We start from the raw sequence: 14054 nt of genomic DNA, 5'->3' as shown, positions 1-14054 counted from the left end.
AGGGCTCTGCCCGGCTGGGTGCCGGGAGCACCGGCCGAGAAGGCGAACAGGGGCGGGGGTACAGGGTCGTCCCTCACGGCTCTGTGCCCGGTGGGCTCTTGCTTCGAGGCGGACCTTGCCTTTGAAGGTTTCTCAGCTTAGACCACCCCAGGATCATCCTGTCAGCGCTGTGTGGCAGTAACTTGAGGCAGTGCCCTATGGAGGGAACGCCTAGGCTGTCAGGAGCATGAAAACGTTGATTAAAGTTTTTTTTTTTTCTCACTTTAGTTTTGCTGTTTCTTTGCATCTGTTGTGATCTAAGCACCCGCCACACTGGTGTGTGCCACAGAGGTGTCTAACCCATCTCCTAGTGTGGGTATTGCTGTGCCCTCCAACACAGCCCTTTGTGTGTGGTTTAAGGCAAGGCTTTTGTTTAAATGAGGCCTCCAGCGTGATTTGATTGGAGAGTGTTCTGTGGGTTTGTTCCCTGCAGTGGAAAAGCACCGGCCGTCTGAGTAGGTGATGGAGGAAGAAGAGTCATGGGACAGCTTTGTGAATCGTGCCAGGGTTCTTTTGTGATCAATTTAAACAAGTCTGAGCTGCTCTGTTATAGCAAGCATCACTCCCAAGAGGTTACCCCCTCAGGCCAGCATCAGCAAACACCATGAAAAGGGTTCGTGCATTGCAGGAGGGGCAGGGCTGGTGTTCAGTGCGTTAGTAAATGTTACTTTAGATGTGTTGAAGTTGCTTTTAGATCTGAGTACTGGCTTCAGGATGGGTCCTGGATTCCAGCAGGGAAGTGGCTGTGTTGTCCTTACTGCTGTGCTGCAGGCTCACCAGCAGCAGTCCTTCAGGTTCCCTCTTGTGTGAGGGTGTCTTTACAGTTTAAGAACTGACTTCCAGTGTCTCTGAAACGAAAAACAGAGATGCAGAGAGGAAAAAGAGAAACTTTTCATGTGTTTTGAGCATATGTTTCTGTTTATGGATGTGCTTTCTCCAAACTGGGTTATAAACAACATCTTCAGAGTCATGTGGCAAGTCTGCTGCATAACCAGGAACAATATTCAGGTCTCCCAGCTGCTAGTCCTGCAGCTTACCCACAATATTTTCGTGTTTGGAAGTATCTGTCTCGCAGCATGTGGAAAGGTTAAGCAGTCACAGCACTTTTCCAATAGTTGCCTTTTTGTTTTTTTCCTTTATCCTCTTTCTCAGAGCCTTCTGGCACAAACACTTTCCCCCACACGTCAAGGTCTTGGTGGAGTCCTGCTGAGACAACACATAATTCGAGATCCAGCCAGACTTTGGAATCTCCTAGGTGAGTCCCAAAGAGCCACAGAGGGGAAAAGGCCTCATTTGTTAGGAGTATTGGTTCTTCCTTACCTTCACTGCCCTGCCTTCCTGAATCTGAAGCAAAGCTGTTCTGTTGCTGGCTTTGGGAGCTGCTACAGGGGTTCTAGGTGTTTTGTTTGGTGGCAGGGATGAGCAGCAGCTCCTTTCCACAGGGAGCTCAGCATGGTTCAGTTGAGTTATTAGCCCTAAAAACTAACGTGCACTCACACATCCACGCACTGTCCTCCAGCAGGGATGAGCAGCCCAGTCTCCCAGCTCACTCCTGACTGGAGCCATGGGAAATGGAAGCTGCTGTCCTCCACTTGGCTCTCTCACTTCTGAGCTTCCTGCATTTTACTGCAAAAAAAAAAAATGCCTTTGCTTGCTGTTTTGGAGCAGTGAGTGTCAGTCTTGCTGTTGGTAGCTTTACTGCCTTAGCTTTTATTAGAGTATCCTAACAGTATTTGCTGAGAAACCTGCATTTAGCTCCAGCACTCCCATTTTTTCTGACAAGCATTTGCAGCTCCTGGTGTGAGGCAGTTCCTGCCTGACCACTGTTAACAGTGGGTTTGTGCCTTGGGGAGTGGGGACGTGTAGCAACCCTCCAGAAATTTCTCCCAATTATTTTCTTTGCTGTGTTAAAATGACCTCTGGACCGAGCCATACTTGGATTGGATTGTCAAGGAGTAGATGTGTCATACAAGGAGACTGCAGGAGTGTGTCCCTCCTGGTGCTCTCTCTGGCAAGGCTGCCCCATTTCCTCAGCACATGGAGGGAGCTGTGGGGCTCCCATGTATTTCTGCCACCCTTAGTTCCTTTATCTCAGTATCTCCTGAGGTCTCCTGGTAGTAACTCCTCAACTCTGCTTGCCTGCAGGTAGCACTTACTATTTTACTACTTCAGCCTCTCAAAGGAGCAACCAGAAGAATGGAGGATTCAAGAAGAGATCTCCACAGGAGGATGAAGGTAAGTGTGTGCCAAAAAAAAAATGTATTTAATGAAACAAACCCTGTGGGTGAGGGTGGACAGTGTGGAAGATCCACCTCAATGCTGCTGTGTGGGCACTCTAAACCTCTACCTGTAGCTTCACCCCCCATGCCTGAGGTTTGAAGGGCTATTTTGGCTTAGATGATGGAACGGTAAGATTTAAGAGAGATTGTTTCTTTTTCTTTCATCCTATGCAAATAACTTCACTGGTGTGTGCCTCAGTTTTGCTGCTTTATGGAAGGGAGCAGGGTGTTAACTGAGTTTTGCTTTGGAGGTTTTGTTGTACAGCATTTTGACTTAATACCCAGAAGTTCTTTAAGCTACACTCTGTTTTTTCTTGTATTTTGTTTATCTTCACTGTGGGTGTGTGTACTTCTAGTGGTTTACAGAGCTCAGAGTTAAAATCCTTTCCTTAAAGAGTTCTTAGCTGTGTTACTAATGGCACTAGCTCGGAATTTTTCTGGGTTTTTTAAACCAGTTTTCCTCAACACTGTTTTTTGCATGTCTTCTCCTGCCCAAGCCCCAGGCATCCCACTGTACAGGACTTTTGAAAATGAGTTTTAACACATTGAACATGTTCAGTCCTTGTGTGACTTGTGTCAGGCTGTGTTCTGATCCTTGCAGGAGGCACAATTATCTTCTACCAGGAGGTTTTCACCAAACATTTTTCAAATACAAGTGGATTTCTGGGTGTCCCTTCAAGCCTTGGTGTATTGTTGTCAGATTTCTGCTATTTGTAGCTCGACAGCAGCTGCATTCCATTTAAAATGTGTCATTTGACTCTTCCACTTGTGTAACTCTTTGCTTGTTTGGGAGTACCTGCCTCCCAGATACTGAAATGCATGCAGAGATCTTGTAGGCTCTGGACAGATCATGTTTCCAGACTCTCTGGTGTGGATTTTTAGCAGTTGAAGGTGTGTCCACTGGCCTGGTGGGACAGCTTCAGAAAGGTGTCAGAAGTGGCCTGAGTGAAGGTCTTGTTCTCCTGTCTTGTTGGCAGTGCTTGCAGAAGCATAGCAGAGCTCAGAGCTTTCTTCATTCATGCTAGGAGGACATTAGTTGATGCTTATAGGAACTGGTGATGTCTTGAGTGAGTTTGTGGATGTCTGCTGTGCTGCTTGTTTCCTTGGCCTTTAAGTGAGGGATAAACGTGTAGATAGAGGTTCCAGAGCTTTGTGGTGTGAGCTGGAAAGCACTTTAACATCATGCTCCAGTCACACAGGTTATACTGCAGGGTAGTAGTTCTATATCTCCCTGACAGGAGGCTGGAGCCAGGTGGGGGTCGGGCTCTGCTCACAAGGAACAAGGGACAGGACAACAGGAAACAGCCTCAAGTTGCCCCAGGGGAGGTTGAGGTTGGAACTGAGGAACAATTTCTTCCCTCTGATGGTTGCCCAGGTCTGTGCCAGGCTGCCCAGGGCAGTGGTGGAGTCCCCACCCCTGGAGGGGTTTCCAAGCTGTGGAGATGTGGTGTGAGGGACACGGTTTTGACCCCTGTAACTGGGCCAAGTCTTCTTTGGGGTGCAGGTACCGTGGTGTCCTTGTTGAGGAGGTCAGAGCTTGGAGGTTGGGCCCTTGGTGGCTGCAGGGCTGCCCAGGGTGACTGAGCAGAGCCCCTGGTGGTGCTGTGGCTGGTGAGATCAGCAGACATGGTGCTGCCTTCATGGCCTCTCTCTGCCATGATTAATGTGTAGCGTGGCTTTGGGAGGAGGAATTGCTGCCCCTTATCTCCAGGGGAATACTCCTCTCTGCAGTAATTATTTAAAAGAACTCTTCAAACTGTCACTGCAGCCCTTGCAGGATTTTAATGGGAGAGTTCAGGTTTGGGGTTAATGGCAAATCATTGCTTCATGGAGGCTTTTTGAGACTCAGAAGCTGGAAGTGTTCCCACAGCTGTTGCTTGCAAGTGTCACATCCAGTGACTGCTTCTCATTTGCTGACTGTTGTGGGGTGGCTTATGGTGCAGGATGAATGTTGTGCTGTAAAGAGCCACATTTTACACAAGCTTAGAAGCAGATTGGGTTTTGTCCTTTGTTAAATGCAGCGTAGGGAGAGCTTGGTGTTGTCTTCTGGCTTTCTAGATATGATGTTTTCTCCTGAAGTTATTCAGCTGGGGGTTAAATGTCCTAGACAAGCCTAATTCCTAGAAGCTGGGGAAGTTGTTTGTGTCAGGTTATCCAGTAGCCAGCTTTTACCCTGTGGTGGTGTGTATGACTTGTATCCTCAGTTCCATGTGCTTCAGAACTTAATCTCTGCATCCTCACTGTGTCTGGAGTTTAACTTATTTAATTAATGAATCCAGAGAAGTGCTTGAGCTGTGGTTGACTCTGACACCTCCACGGAACCCATGGAGATAGTCACACTTTTTTTCCATCAATGCTTTTCTAGAGCAGTTTCTTTTCTGTGCAGAATCATTTTATTTAGAACCTGCCCAACTTTTCAGTATATTGCCCAGACTGAGGTCTCTATCATACTGTATTTTAATTTTCTTTAACAAGACTGTGGTGGGTGTCATCCTGCAGCTCTGTGGTTAATTGCTTTGCTCTGATGAAGCTGGATCTAGCAGATAGCAGAGAAGTGAGGAGATGGCATGGACAAACAGTGCATGGGCTGGATGTGGTGCCTGAGCCTGTCCCTGGCTCTGGAAATGATGACCTGAGCTGAAAAGCTGCATTGTTTCTATTTAGGAACGAGTCTTTCCTGTTAAATGTGGAGCAGAGCTGGGGAACAAGTGAAAAATGCTGCTGTGCCCCTGAAGGACAGAGTCCTTTTTTTAGCCTCTAAGCGGGTCATGTGTTTGTCCCCTGGTTTGGCCGCGGCGTGCGTAGGGTCTGATTGGTGCCTAGTGATAAATGCTCCTGTCAGAACGTTTGCTGGGAATCTGCAAATAAATGGGGCCTGGGCTGCAGCAGGCAGGGGCACTGGCAGGCCAGGGGTGCAGAGCTCATTTATTGCTGGGGGTGGAATAGCATTTGTGCATCACCGTGCTGCTGATGCTCAAGTGGACATCAGGCACCAGTTTCTGTCTCGAGAACACACACCTAGGACTGGGGGGAGGAGGAGGAGATACTTGTTGTGGTCCTGATGACTCAAGCACCAGTCAGCAGCTGACCTTGAACTACACTGTGGTGGTTCTTTGCAGGCCACAGAATTTTAAACTGGCCCACGAGGTGCAAAAAAAGGTTGAGTCCAAAAAAAAAAAAGTGTGGTGCTGTGGGATACAACTGTGACTGGTTTTACTCCTGATATTTTCTGATAGATTGCTGACAGCAGCCTGAGGGCTGGGCTGTGTAGAAGCACAGAAAGGTCTGGGAACATCCTGCAGCCCAAAAAACTGACTCACCTGAGTAACATTGGACGAGTCCCACAACTTCCTTCGTGAGCCAAGCCAGAAAATCACCTGTGCAGTGCAAGTTAGGTGCTGCTGCTCAGTCTAGTCCTTCAGGAGACCCCAAGCATGCCACAAAAAGTCCCCAAAAGCTACTGTTGTGTTAGAATTTGTCATTTAATTGTCCCTTCTTTGGGTCAGAATGCTCTGCAATGACATGCTCCCCTCTTTGTTTTCCTAAAGAGGAGGAGAAACGCAGGAGAAGGGAAAACCAGCTGCACGTGGAGCGCTTACGGGCCCTCCTCATCCTCACCTTCCTCGTGCTGATGTTCCGGTTCATGGTGGGGGAGAACAGAGAAGGGACCAACATCTCCTGGAACTACTTTGTGAACGAGATGCTGGCCAAGGGGGAGGTCCAGAGAATCGAGGTGGTGCCTGAGAGTGATATCGTGGAGATCTACCTGCACCCGGGAGGAACCCCACGTGGGCAAGTTGTGAGTGGCTTTCTGCTTTGGGATGGATCATCTCAGATTGTGCTGTTGGAAATAATTGGATTCATGAGGATGTATGTTTGGGGGTTTTTTTGCTTTATTTGCTGTATTTGCTTCAAAGCATGGTAAATTTGCTCTTTGTTAATTTTTCTCTTTCTTGTGTTTGAAGTTCAGGGGACTTTTGTTACTTATGTCAACCTGGAAGCTAAGACTTTTATCTTAAATGGTAAAAATAATGAATAATGGCCTGGAAGAGAAACTTAGGTCTATCTAAAAAGGTGGAAGAAATCAGTAAGTTTTTCTACAGGCTCAGACTGATAGGTTGAGGAGGTGTCTACAGGAATGTAAACTCTTATTACTCAGTCTTGTTTCACAAATCTTCTGTTTGGATTTCAGTGTCAGGTGTTGTGTCAAACTCCATTAGACTTCCTTCCTAAATCTTCCAAAACAGAAAGAAAGCAAAGTTTGATCACGTGCTTACTTCCAGGAGCTGGCACTGAGAATCACTATAACCTGGCTTGAGAGGTTTAAACACTGCTCTTGGATACATCCCTTTCGTTCAGTGACTCGTGAGCTGTTTGCAGACTGCTGGATGAAGTTAATTTCTGACAGAGAAATTAGATCCAGGAAGTCTCAAGTGGAGCCCAGGGCACCTCCTTCCCAGCAACAGAGTTTTCCATGGATAGGACAAAATTCTGTCTGAGCCCACAGTGTCAGTGTAACTGGATTTATCACATGAACTCCAGCCTTTGGCTTGCACAGAAAGTTGTTGCATCTTCTTGTTGCTAGAGAGCCCAGATATAGTTAATAATTTAATAGAGTCTGGGGGTGAAGGGCTGGAGAGCAGCCCTGTGGAGAAGGACTTGGGGGTGCTGGGGGGTGAAAAGCTGGACAGGAGCCAGCCCTGGGCACTCGCAGCCCAGAAGCCCCTGGCAGCCTGGGCTGTATCAAAAGCAGCAGATGGAGAGAGGGGATTCTGCTCCCCTGACCCAGTGAGACCTCTCCTGGGGTTCTGTGTCCAGCTCTGGAGCCCCCAGCACAGGAGGGACATGAACCTGTTGGAATGGGGCCAGAGGAGGTCACAAAAATCATCAGAGGGCTGGAACCCCTCTGCTGTGAGGCCAGGCTGAGAGAGTTGGGCTTGTTCAGCCTGGAGAAGGGAAGGCTCTGGGGAGACCTTCTTGTAGCACTTAAGGGGGCATATTAGAAAGCTGGGGACAGACTTTTTAGCAGGGCCTGTTGAGACAGGACAAGGAGTGGTGGTTTTAAACTCAGAGGGGGATTTAGACTGGAGAGAAGGAAGAAATTTTTGATGCTGAGGGTGGTTTGGCCCAGGTTGCCCGGAGAGGTGATGGAGGCCCCATCCCTGGAGACATTCAAGGTCAGGTTTGATGTGGCTCTGGCAACCTGCTCTAGTTACAGGTGTCCCTGCTCCCTGCTGGGGGGTTGGACCAGGTGATCTTGAAAGGTCCCTTCCAACCCAAAGCATTCTGTGAATGAGGTGCTGAGAGGTCCAGAGCTGTCCCTGAGCTCGTTAGGAGCCCTGGTGGTGTTTCCACTGAACTCAGGAGCAGGATGCAGAGTCAAAGGCTGTACAGGGCTAACTTCCACGTGACTTGTCTGTGTTGTGCACTTGTGCTCCTTGCTCCATCCTTATCCCACGCCACTCAGGTGCTGCTTTTGCTCTGGTGTCCCCAGAACGTGACCCTGCTGTACACCATGCGGGTGGCAAACATCGACAAGTTCGAGGAGAAGCTGAGAGCTGCAGAGGATGAGCTGAACATTGATGAGAGAGAGAGAATCCCCGTTTCCTACAAACATCCTGGATTTTATGGAAAGTATGCTACAAATCTGTGCTTACTGTTGATGTCCCATTAGTGACAACATCCCTCAGAAAGGGTAGTCACTGTCAACTAAATGTTGTTATATAAATATAGAACCAAAGAAGTGGTCTCAGTTTTGGAGCACTTACCCTGTCTTTCAGAAATAGGTGTGCTCTAGATGTACTTCAGTGTTTCAAAAGTAGGGCCCAGGAAGGTGTCTGGAGCTGCAGTAAGCATCAGACCCAAACGCTTCGGGTCAGTGTCAGGAAGCCTGAGGAGAGTCTGTGCACAGCTGAGCACTTCTGGTCCTTGAAATCAATGATTCAAGTGCAGAGTGTGGCAGAAATCCTGACTCAACAAGGGTTGTTATGCCCTGCTCTGTGGAGAACACTGGTGCTGCAGAGAGTCTGGCCTGTTCAGAGGCTCTGAGGAAGGCCTGTGTTGATGGTTCACCCTGTGAAAATAAACTCCTAGGTCTGGCCTGCTTCTCCAGCAGCTGTAGATCAGAGGACAACAGCCCTCATTGCTCACTCCAGCTGTGAGCCACACACTGAGTAGAGCAGCTTTGATGCTGGCAGATAAAATCTCAGTGAGAGGGGTACTTCTGTTAAATGGACAGCCCCTTCCTGTTACCTGAAGCCAAGATCCTCTGCTTAAAAAAAAAACCCAGCCTGCTCAGAGCTTTTAATTCTGAAATAAGCTCTAGTGAGCAAGAGGAAGGAAGATCTGTCAGGAGACTATAGAGCACCAGCTGGGCTTTATTCTGTGCTTTCATACCATGTACTAATGCCACTTGCTGCTGAGGTGGCTTGTTTGCCCTTCTGATAAGGGCAGGATTTATGGGGTCCAGAGTACACCACAGACCTGTGGAGCTCCCTCCCTGGGCTGTTGAACAAGTCCACACCATCCCTGATGGCTCTTACACTGGTGTAGAAAGATGCTTTCCCTTAGTGTGGGGAGAGACTCCAGTGTTTGGAGAGCTCTCCGCTAATTGCTTCTTCCCAAGTTCCAACAGAGAGAGATGAAATCCTGCCTGCTAAGTACAGAAATCCCAGCTCCTGACAACAGAAGAGCCCAAAATGTGAAAGAAATGTCATCTTTGTGTGCGAGTGGATACCTGGGCTGGGTTTTGGCTTATTTGTCCTTTGAATGACACTTGTGCATTTTTAAAACATGGTTTATATGGAGATAAACATGTTTCATTGATTATGCAATATGAGATCTTTAATTGAAATTCAGAACTTGGCAATTTTCTCAAACTTGTGTATAAAAAAGAAGAGTAGACTGAACAGTCAGCCACCAACACAAGCTGCTTTCCCAGCCCCAGACTTTTTTTTTTTTTAAGAGATACTGTATGGTCTTTCAGGAGACCTGAGGAATGTCTGGAGAGTTCAGAGTGTCAGTCTGGAGTCTGAACCCATGAGGTGCAGAGCACTTGCAGCTTGGATTCAGTTTACCCTGAGATGTGGGCACTTCGTGTGTTTCAGAGTCAATCCTGTTTGCATAGCTGACAAACTGAAGGTGACTTTCAGGTTCCAGTGTTGCCTGAGATCTCTCACTGAGAAGAAAGAAGTGCAGCTGGGTTTATAGCACGTTTTGGTTCCCTTGCTTCAGTAAATCACCCCTCTGTGAAAGATGGTACACACATTCTTAGTTCAAGATAACACAGAATTGTAGCAAGACCAGAGGATTTCACAGATGTGTGAAGCAGAGCCCCACAAATCTCAACCTGTCATCAGACATATGATCCTTTTTCCTCCTGTTGAAAGCATCTTTTGTTTAGAGCTCACAGGCTATTTGTCCTCAGCGTGTTTGTCTTGTAGCTGTATTAGACCCACAGTGTCATCTCTGCTCCCCATCTCCCTCCCAATGCAGCTGGTACTACAAGGGATCCAGAAAATTGATGGTGTTGGTTGTTGTAGTGCTTCCTTCTGACATCAGGACTTGTGAGGGACTTGACCAGGGAGGGCCAGCCAGACTGGGCAGAGCAGTCTCTTAACAGGAGACCCACACTGGGGTTTCTGCCAGGACTGGGAGCTGGAATGTCCCTCGTGTCACCAGACACAGGTCCTCTGCAGGGACCTGCCAGCACCCAGGCTCTGCTCTGGGGGTGATGTCACTGCCTGGAGGTCTGAGTTGTTTCACAAGTAGAAATGCTTCTCTAGGGGGTGGGGAGGTCAAATTTCTTCCATAGTTATAGCAGTATTTGCCAGTGGCCTCTGTTTAACTTCCTAGGTTATGCAATTGTTGGGGTTTTTTTTATACATATACACCTACAAAGGTTCCATTTCCTTGGTCAGGTCTGCTCCTTGCTGCACTTTCAGCCTAAATGTCAGGCCCTTTAAAATCCTGAAAATAGCTATCACAGAGTCACTGAGGTGGGAAAGACCTTTCAGATCAACTCCAACCGTTACCCCAGCACTGCCATGTTGATGAACATTCACCACGTTGTGGCTGAGCACTTCAGTTTCTCCCTGCCTTGCTTTTGTCCCCCCAGTGATGTCATCTCCCTGATCGTGACACTGATGGCAGTGTCCATGTTGTGGAGCATCTTCCGCCTCATCCGCGTTGCGGGGCGGGCCGGAGGCTTCAACGCCTTTGTGAGTATCTGCATTTTGATGTTGCTTTGCAGCCTGGGGGTCGTTTTAGTCTCCTGCTGGCCTAACCTGCCCTTCCCCTTGCCTCTTTTCCTGTGCTGAGCATCTGTGGAGTCTCTGCTCTCAGCCGAGGCCCTTTCTCTCCCTGGTGGCAGGAGGGGCTGAGCGCCGTGAATCTGCTGCCCGGTTTGCTCAGCTCTTTTCAAAGCCTGTTAATGTGTTGCAGCTGCAGATGGTGGTTTTTTTTTCTTTTTGCTGGGTCCTGCCAATATGCCTCCCATCCAGCCAGGAATTGCTGCTTTCTGCAAAACGAGTTCTCAATTTATAAAATATGTTCAGATTCTGGATTTCATTATGCGCTGGCCTGTTCCCCTCCTGCCACATGCCTTGCTTGCAACATCAGTCAGCTCTCCTCCTCCCCTCTTCCACCCTGGCCTGCATCAGCTGATGGAGCTGTAGAAATCAGCCTGGGATGCTCTGCTATTGAGCACAGGGATTTTGCAATAAAAATCGGGTGAATTCAGTCCCTTGTTAGATTTCCCCCTCGGTCTCCTCTGGCTTTGGGATTCCCCACACGAAGGGATGCAGCTGTACAGGGAAGGGTGTTTTAAAGAAGTGTTGAGTAACAGGGGCCTTGAGGACTAGCTTCTGCTCTTGCCTAAGTGGGGGCAGCCAGGCCCTGTGTCTTTAACCCCTCGTTTGGGTAAGATGGTGTTCTGAGGCCTGAGGAGCTGTACACTTCATTCTCAAAGGAAAAGAAACTCACCCCCGAGTAGCTGTTTTCAGTAGAGCATAATGAGCAGTCACAAGTAGGGCATTTAGCTAAATTCTTGTTTTGACTGTCACTGTGGCTTCACACACACCAGGAGACTGAAATGTGGTGGCTGTTATAGCTGAGAACCTACAGTTCTGTCCTGGGTTGTGTTGCAGCAGAAACCGGCAGCAAGGAAGGGCAATTATTTACCATCAATACATATTCCTCAAAACTACCCATGCCTCAATACCTATCCCACGTGCACTGAGGTTCCAAGCATTCAGAAAACAGAATATCTCAAGGTTTTGAGCATTCTGCATGTTTTTAATAAATGTCCCTGCCTGGTCCACATGGAGCATTGAGATGGATTGTGTTGGGACTCCTTCTGCAAGTTTGTTCTGTCTCTTCCCAACATGATAAATAGTTTGAGTCTGTCTGTGAAGTGTTTTCAAAGCAAAAATTAGTAAAGCACCGAGGGGTGGCTGTTTTTAGGGGCAGCTTTTCCCCGTGTTGAGCTGGCTCCCAGAGCACAGCAGTTTTCCCCACAGTTGCTTTGTCCAAAGTCAGAGCACATCTTCACTGCTTGTGCTGCCTTCCCCAGAACCAGCTGAAGATGGCTCGTTTCACCATCGTGGATGGGAAGTCTGGAAAAGGGATTGAATGCATGAGGCAAAAATGGAAGTCAAAGAATTTGTGGACTATTTAAAGGTACATAAAAGTAGAACAAAATAAGTGCTTGCTACCTGTCTTCTGGGCTAGATGGCTGACCTGGGGAGGAGGGTGTGTTCTTAGAGTTGTAGAATCATTTAAGTTGGAAAGTACCTTTAATATCATCGAGTTCAACCATTAACCTCACTATACTAAGTCCACTGCTGACCTGTGTCCCTCAGCACCACATCTCCACAGCTTGGAAACCCCTCCAGGGGTGGGGACTCCACCCCTCGGAGGGCGGGGACTCCACCGCTGCCCGGGGCAGCCTGGCACAGAAGACGTTTTTCCCAAAGCCCTAAACCTCTCCTGGTGCAGCTTGAAGCTATTTCCGCCTGTCCTATCACTTGTTAGCTGGGAGAAGAGCCCGAGCCCCACCTGGCTCCAGCCTCCTGTCAGGGAGCTGTGCAGAGCCAGAAGGTCTCCTCTGGGCCTCCTCTGCTCCAGGCTCAGCACCCCCAGGTCCCTCAGCTGCTTCTCACCAGACCCTTCCCCAACTGCATTGCCCTTCTCTGGACACACTCCAGCCCCTCAAGGTCCTTCTTGAACTGAGTGGCCTAAAACTGAACACACTACTCGAGGCAGCCTCACCAGTGCTGAGCACAGACGATCCCTGCCCTGGTCCTGCTGGCCACAGTAGTGCTGATCCAGGCCAGGATGCAGGTGGCCTTCTTGGCCACCTGGGCACACACTGGCTCATCTCTTGACCAACACCCCACCACCAACCCCGGTCCTTTCCCTGGGGCACTTTCCAGCCACTCTTCCCCCAGCCTGGAGCACTGCAGGGGGTTACTGTGACCCAAGGGCAGGAGCCAGCCCTTGGCCTTGTTCAACCTCATCCCACTGGCCTCGGACATTGGTCAGCCTGGCCAAACCCCCCTGTAGAGCTTTTCTGCCCTCTTCTCTTCATGATACTGAGCAGCCTCTGCTTAAACAAGCTGCCAGCTCTTTATGCTGTGATCAGCATGACTCAATCTCTGTATTTCCAGTCCCTTAGCAGGAACGCAGCTGTAGCTGCTCCTGTTAGCAGCTCAGAGTTACTCTGGCTGAGAGGTGTATCAGGAAGCTCTGGGAGGCCTTGTCCTTGTGCAGGTGCTTCATGTGAGCTGTGGGTCTGATGGAGCTGTGCTGTTCTTGCAGAGTCCTGATCGCTACCTTCAGCTTGGGGCTAAAGTGCCCAAGGGTGCCTTGTTGCTTGGGCCACCAGGCTGTGGGAAGACCTTGCTGGCAAAGGCTGTGGCTACAGAAGCACAAGTGCCATTTTTGGCCATGGCAGGCTCCGAGTTTGTGGAGGTGATAGGAGGTAGGTAAGCTGCTGGGGACAAGGGTGGGCAGCTCACTTGGTGAGTGGTGGGTTTGGAGGGTGTTGGCTGGGCCTCTCAGAGAGGACAGAGGTTTTTAGCCTGTCTTTGCATGGGGAGGATGAGTTGGGAAGTTCTACTGAAAATATCAAAGGTTTCCACTGGTGGAGAATACTTAATTATATAGTCTCTGAAGTGCATGGCCTCTGAATTGCTAGTTTTTCTTTCTGACAGTTTGCAACCATGGTTCTTCACCTGAAAGCATTCTCTCTGACTTCCCTGTACCTATTATTAAAGCCATTGACTGAAGCTTCCTGCCTTGTATGAGATTGCTGATGGATTTTTCTGCTGCTCCCTGCTGATGGGGAAAATACGGCCTCTTTGTGCCTTGGCATTTCCACCTTCCTCCTAGATCTCATGAGAGCTGACAAGGGTCAGTGTGCAGGAACAGGCAGAATCTTGCTGCTTGACCTGTGGAAGGACAGGAGCTCACGTTAGGAGCTGGGAGCAGAGCAGCTGTAGGAGTCCCCCTAGGAGCAGCTTCGGAGGCTCCAGGAGGAGCAGCGCCTAAGGACTAACCACGAGTTGTGTTTTGGGGGCGTGGGGGGGGGCCCAGCCATAGCCCGGGGGTTTGTCTGGGGGCAGATCACCCTCTCCTCTCCTCTCCCGCTGCGCGGCAGCTCTGAGGGCCGTGTGGTGCCTTGCAGGGCTGGGGGCGGCGCGGGTGCGCAGCCTGTTCCGCGAGGCGCAGGCCCGC

The 14054-nt window shown here is 49.2% G+C and overlaps 1 protein-coding gene across 1 annotated transcript; it reads left to right on the top strand.

The window, feature by feature from the left end:
- Positions 1-1191: 1191 nt before the first annotated feature.
- On the top strand, positions 1192-14048 carry LOC103775900 (paraplegin-like; the record flags this gene model as incomplete). Its single annotated transcript, XM_008943377.1, is given in 9 exon segments — positions 1192-1294; positions 2185-2274; positions 5867-6117; positions 7813-7952; positions 10435-10537; positions 11890-11944; positions 11947-11996; positions 13137-13299; positions 14005-14048. Coding segments are annotated over 9 exon segments (999 nt in total), but the record flags the coding sequence as incomplete, so codon positions are not given.
- Positions 14049-14054: the final 6 nt, after the last annotated feature.

Source organism: Merops nubicus, unplaced genomic scaffold (assembly GCF_000691845.1).
Source record: "Merops nubicus isolate BGI_N331 unplaced genomic scaffold, ASM69184v1 scaffold36530, whole genome shotgun sequence".
Lineage (NCBI taxonomy): Eukaryota > Metazoa > Chordata > Aves > Coraciiformes > Meropidae > Merops > Merops nubicus.
Note: the sequence above shows the minus strand (reverse complement) of the source record. Positions and strands in the feature narration are given on the sequence as shown.